This window comes from Muscardinus avellanarius (assembly GCF_963383645.1).
Source record: "Muscardinus avellanarius genome assembly, chromosome: 4".
Taxonomy (NCBI): domain Eukaryota; kingdom Metazoa; phylum Chordata; class Mammalia; order Rodentia; family Gliridae; genus Muscardinus; species Muscardinus avellanarius.
Window position 1 is genome coordinate 83,237,188 of NC_137789.1, and position 6,626 is coordinate 83,243,813.

The window sequence follows — 6,626 nt, forward strand, 5'->3', positions numbered from 1 at the left end:
CAAGCATGGGCCACCACGCCCGGCACTGGTCATTCTTTTCTAAAGTAGCTAAGAACAAGAACCTGTGGCTCCATCTCACACCATTATAAGTCAGTCTTTTCCATGGTGGACGCTGGCCTACTGAGTATGCCAGAGGCTCCTTTTTGCCACCATGTGGGAGGCTTCTCCCAGAAGGGGTAAACTTGGGGGCACAACAGTTGAGGGTTTTTATTTATTTATTTATTTATTTATTTTTGGTGGTACTGGGAATGGAACCCAAGGGCTTTCTACCTTCGGGCTATACTCCCAGACCTATTTTATATTTTATTTGAAAACAGGGTCTCTCTCACTAAGTTGCTGAGAGCCTCACTAAGTAGCTGAGGCTGGCTTTGAACCTGTGCGATCCTCCTGTCTCAGCCTCCCAAGCGCAGGGATTACAAGTATGCACCCCACACCCGGCTCAGTTGAGGGTTTAGGCTAGAAAAAAAGACAGGCCATTATAACCATCTTGTGCTGACATCTGAATCAGGAAAGCTGCCCCAGAGTTTTGTTAGGTCTGGTCCCACTACCAGGGTTATGGAAGAGGAGACTGATCCCCTACTTGAAAAAATATTCTCTGAGTAGGTCCCCAGGAAGGTACATGAAGCCAGAATTTAGTTCAGTAGTTAGACTGAGTGAGCGGGCAGTGAAAGTGAGTGTGTGATGTGTGTGACTGAGCTGCTTGTTGAGGTGTCAGAGGCTCTGTGGTTGTAAAACATGTCTGAAGACACAAAACAGCACCAGGGAAGTAGCAGGGAGCCCAAAAGAAAAACTCAAAACACAACTTGGCCTCTGAGCTTTTGGAGGGAGGCCCCTTATCAGGTTTGCTTCCTCTCTACATTTTCCCCGGCCAGTTGTTTAAATGATCTCATATTTGGGTAATTTATTGTATTACCTCTGCATTCTGGCGCCTGGGCAGGCAGGAGGGTAAAGGAGGGGAATGTTCACAACTGAAAGTAAAAAACGAACAAACAAAAAAATACCATCCCCCCATGGGCAGCGTTAGTTAGCCTTATGAGAGGCAGCTTAATCTGGGCTCACTATAGATACATCCACAAGGAGGGCAAATCAGGTAGAGGGACCCCAAATCATGAGTCTCAAGCTGCAGTCAAAAGCTATTTCTAACAGTAAAATTTACATATGAATAAATGGCTTACAACCTAAGCTGACAGTATAGGGAGCTAGTCAAAAACTGAGCTGTGCCAGGCATGGTGGCGCACGCTTGTAATCCCTGTGCTTTGGGAGGCTGAGATAGGAGGTTCGAAGCCAGCCTCAGCTACTTAGTGAGGTTCTCAGCAACTTAGTGAGACCCTGTTTCCAAATAAAGTATATAATAGGTCTGCAAGTATAGACTGGAGGTAGAAAGCCCCTAGGCTGCACCCCAGTACCACAAAACAAACAAACAAACAAACTGAGCTGCTCCCTTCATCTAGATTCTAAAACTTGAGAGAGCTCCCACTGGCCAGTTTCTGACCAAGGAAGTCAGCCTTCACCTTCTTGGTGTAGTGAGAAAAAGAAAAAAAAAAAAAAAAAAAGGAGAGAATCTTTACCACCTCAAATTTAATATGCCTAAGAAAGGAAATGCACATAACATCTCCCTGGCTAGCAAACTTAATATGGGAAAAGAACAGTTGGAGTCATGGAAATATTAGTATTTAATATTATTTAATAGCTGGGCATGGTGACACATGCTTGTAATCCTCACGCTTGGGAGGCTGAGACAGGAGGATCACACAGGTTCAAAGCCAGCCTCACACCGCTTCAACTAAAAATGGCCATTGACCTTTCAAGCTTTTGAGCAATGATGCAATAGAATAGTATTTCAAAGAAAAATGGTTATCGAAATTTTGGATCCGGTCTTCCCGCGATCTGTGCGTGACCGCGTCTGCGAGAGACTTTACCATCCTTCAGCCGGGACTTGGGGAGAAAGAGTTGGCAGCTCCCCTCCCCCTTTGCCACCATTTCGGACACCCCGCAAGGACGCGTTTGGGAGTTAGTTCCCTCTGACTTCCAGGAAGGACGCGAGCCCCTCTGTGACCCCAGCTCGGGCGGCCACCTGTCTCTGCCGCGGGGACCCTTCTCCCATGACCCTGCGGTGCCTCCGGGAATGGCGCGGAAAGGACGCGGAGCCAGTGGGGGACTGAGGAGCCGGACCCCAGGCGGCGCGTCTGGCGAAGGCCCTGCGGGAGCTCAGTCAAACAGGATGGTACTGGGGAAGTATGACTGTTAATGAAGCCAAAGAGAAATTAAAAGAGGCGCCAGAAGGAACTTTCTTGATTAGAGATAGTTCGCATTCAGACTACCTACTAACAATATCTGTTAAAACATCAGCTGGACCAACTAATCTGCGAATCGAGTACCAGGATGGGAAATTCAGATTGGATTCTATCATATGTGTCAAGTCCAAGCTTAAACAGTTTGACAGTGTGGTCCATCTGATCGATTACTATGTTCAGATGTGCAAAGATAAGCGGACGGGCCCCGAAGTCCCCCGGAACGGGACTGTTCACCTTTACCTGACAAAACCGCTCTACACCACGGCGCCATCTCTGCAGCACCTCTGTCGACTCACCATTAACAAATGTACCGGTACCATTTGGGGACTGCCTTTACCAACGAGACTAAAAGATTACTTGGAAGAATATAAGTTCCAGGTATAAGTGTTTCTCTTTTTCTAAAACATCCTCCATATAGAATATCTCCGAATGCAGCTATGTCAAAGAGAACCAAAACTTGAATGTCTGGGTGATGCTAACTGCGCAGAAATGCCCCAGCCAGAGGCTGAGGAGGCATTTGATCAGAATGCCTCGTCTTTCTGAAGTCCTTCTGCACTAGGTCTAAGGTCCAAGCGCCAGTAGTCAGGAGCCCCAGGTGGAGTACTGAAGAAGCAAAGGAACCAAGATGATCATACAGGCTACCGCTGCAGGTGCCTGGCGGTCGGTGTGTTTTAGGACATTTTACACATTGCATTCTGATCTGTGTAGGAATTTTGTCAAACAGATTCTGCTTGTGAGTATTTAGCCCTCATTTTATGCAATTAACCAAATCAACCAAAAACAGTGACCATGAAATCCTGTATTTGTCTTACTACAGGTATGAACTCTCTCCTGTGAGTACTGTAGTAATCCGTTTTAAGGGAGCCTTATTTCGGAAATATATCAAACTGGTGCAAATGGAAAAGACATCCTCTTTTCCTTTTTCTTTAAGGCTAAAGACAAGAATGTCATACTATACAGGTGCAAACTCAATCCCTGTTAATAAAAGCCAATGTAGATATATAGATATTTTACCCTTTGAAGTAACTGTGCCCCAACCTGTGGCCATTGATTTTTTTGGAAATGGCTTTAGAACTTTCCAAGTTGTCCTTGAATTGTCTAACCATGGACATCAGCAGCTGTCTCCCTTCTACCGTGTAGAATATTTTGGCTTAATTTTCTTCCAGATATAAGGGGATACCTGCCTGTTTTTCAAAGTGTTTATTTACTGCTGTTACTGTTTGATTAGAATGTATTAAATAAAAAAACCCTGACTTTTACAAATAAAAAACAAAAAAAAAAACAAAGCCAGCCTCAGCTATTGAGTGAGGCTCTCAGCAACTTACTGAGATCCTGTTTTCTTTTCTTTTTTTTTTTTTTTTTTTGTGTGGGTTTGGAGATGGAACCCAGGGGCATTTTACCTCTGAGCTACACCCCTGCCCTATTTTTTATTCTTTATTTTGAAACCAGGTCTCACTGAGTTGCAGAGGGCCTCACTAAGTAGCTGAGGCTGTCCACGAACCGTGATCCTCTGGTCTCAGCCTCCCACATGCTGGGATTACAAGCGTGTGCCACCACACCCAGCTGAGACCCTGTTTTCAAATAAAACATAAAATAGGTCTTGGAGTATAGCCCAGAAGTAGAAGGCCTCTGGGTTCCATCCCCAGTACCACCAAAAAAAAGATAATATTTAATATTATTCTAATAGCATTTAATATGTTCCAAATATTAAAAACTTAGACTTAGGAAAGGGAAAATTAGAGTACTCCCACTCCCTCCCCTATCTGCTAGGGAGCTGACAATCAGCAGAAAAGGAAAAACAGAAAGCAAGTGCTTGCAAATCAATGGGGCCAGTGCCCCCTTTTGTTTACCCTGTCACAGGACGTGGCAGGGGCCCTCTCTACACATAACCTGGCAGCACCAGCCCAGCCAGCGTATAGCTGCCAGATAAGAGAGACATAAGTGCCAAGACATCCTGCTGCCTCGGCATCTATGTGTTGAGGACCCCACTCCACATAGTAAAAATCGGCAAAAAGCCCCGAGAAAGAGATATCGTCTCTGGCAAAATATATCCCCCACTTTAGATATCCTTCATAACTATTATTCTCTTGGTATTCTTTTAACTCTCTACACGAATTGCTCTGATGATGTGAGATCAGAAATTGAGTCCGTGGAAATAAACGTCCTTGGCTTTGCTCAATAGTAATGAAAAAACTGGCCAGAACTCAGATGCTGTAATAAGCATTCCAGCTCAGACCCTCACTTTATCACTAACTCAGGATTAAGCCATTAACTAGCTCAGTTCAAGGTAACCCTGTTTACCCTTGAGACCCTGCCTAGAAACTTTGGGTGTGACTTCAAAGCAATTTGACTGAAGGACAGCTTAATTGCCAAAATACAATAGAGCCAAGGAGAAAGATTGTTGACCTTTACGCCCAGTAGGAGTGTCCCCGAGACAGTGAGAATGCCGCATGGCTAGAAATGAAAGTGACAAAATAAAGGACAGACGTTTTAAATATATATGTATGAAGGAAAGGAAATACCGTAAGAGTAAGAAAGCACTTTTTCATGAAGAAGAGCTTATCATAAGAATGTCCCGACTGGGGAAGAAAGGAATTAGAAAGTTAGAAGCAGGTTGCAGAGGGTTTGTGATAAGGAAATGGATTATTAGAGACCAATAGGCCTTTAATAGGCTTTTTGTCTAAAAAAGAGTGTTCAGCAGTTAAGGAAATACATCTGACAACTAAATCCAAGAACTTCACAGTGTTATTTGTGGTGTCTTATTTGCCAAGCTGTGTTGTGAGTTTTTGTAAGCTTTCAGACTTCAGAAGGCAAAGCGGATGAGATCTGAGAGACGCCCATCGCATCTCCCTGGACGCCACATCTCCCCATGCTTGTCATATGGATATAGATGGAAACTTCAAAAAAGAAAGCAAAAGAAGATTCCATGAGAAGGCGTATTCTCCAAGCCCTGGGCCTTGGGCGTGCCTGTATTGCCTTTGGAATTTGCCCTTGAACCTGCCCTGCTGCAATATCGGAAGAAAGATCCGGGAGTTAATCTCTTAAATGCTGGACTAATCATTTACTTTGTTTATATGTAATTCACTATTGTTTTGCTGTGATTGCCCCCCTTCCCTTTCTTTTTTCTCCTATTATTAATCTCACTGGTGAAGGGTATAAATTTTTCGGGGTTTTTGTAATAAAGTGTCATTGGCTCAAGAAGCCTTTGTCCACCTCAAATTCTTTCCCAAGCGCCGTACCTAAAAACTTAGGGAATTCATAGAGGGGAAAGAATTGCTGCAGATAGTTTTCTGCAGAACTCCACCTGCCTTTTGCCCCATCTTTCTGAGGATTTGACCGGGAGCTGACAATAACGACCCAACTGAGATTAGTCGGCGACACATAAGGCCTTGAGTGACAAGCCCTTTCTGTTTCCTGTATCCCTTCTGGTAGGTGTAATACATTTCATGTCTTCCCTTCCCTTTGAACTAAAGTAATTAATTGTATAAAAAGGTTGGAATGGCCAGGCATGGTGGCGCACACTTGTAATCCCAGCATTTGGGAGGCTGAGACAGGAGGATCCCAGTTCACAAACAGCCTCAGTTACTTAGGGAGGTCCTTTGCAACTCAGTGAGACCCTGTTTCAAAATAAAGAATACAAAATAGGGCTGAGGGTATAGCTCTGAGGTAAAGTGCCTCTGGGTTCCATCCTCAGCACCATAAATAAAAATAAATAAATAAATAAATAAATAAATAAATAAATTGGATGAAATGTCTTTATTCAGGGTCCAGTGTGTGAAAAGGACCTTATATTCTACATCTGGTCCCTGTAGTTTTCCTTTTGTCTTTGAGATCAGGCTGTGGGGAACACTCCCCTATGATTTATACTATGGGGGAATAAATGCTTAAAGTTTAAATGTTTCTTATAAGAGCCTGTAAGATAATTCAATTTTTAATGTGATTTGTTTTCTTACACACTAACAACAAATTCTCTTATGCAAGCACCTATACAGATTCACAGCAAAAGATGGCTTTTTATTTCAGGAAATATGGGCAAAAATAGTTAAGTTAGTGAGACAACTGTTTCAAATTTAAAAAGTAAGCCAGTATGGTGGCGCAGGCTTATAATCCCAGGATTTGGGAGGCTGAGACAGGAAGATCACACTTTGTGGACAGCATCAACTACTTCGTGAGGCCCTTTGCAACTCAGTGAGACCCTGTTTCAAAATAAAGAGTTAAAAATTGGGCTGGAGGTGTAGCTCGGAGGTAGAATGTCCCTGAGTTCCATCCCCAGTACCACACAAAAAATTTTTAAAACAATAATAATAATAATTAAAAAGTAAATAAAATAGG

General features: G+C 43.4%; 1 protein-coding gene across 1 annotated transcript; it reads left to right on the forward strand.

The window, feature by feature from the left end:
- Positions 1–2,112: 2,112 nt before the first annotated feature.
- LOC308262341 (suppressor of cytokine signaling 2-like) lies at positions 2,113–2,678 on the forward strand (the record flags this gene model as incomplete). The annotated part of the gene is given in 2 exon segments (XM_080694774.1): positions 2,113–2,164; positions 2,167–2,678. Coding segments are annotated over 2 exon segments (564 nt in total), but the record flags the coding sequence as incomplete, so codon positions are not given.
- Between the last annotated feature and the right edge of the window lie 3,948 nt (positions 2,679–6,626).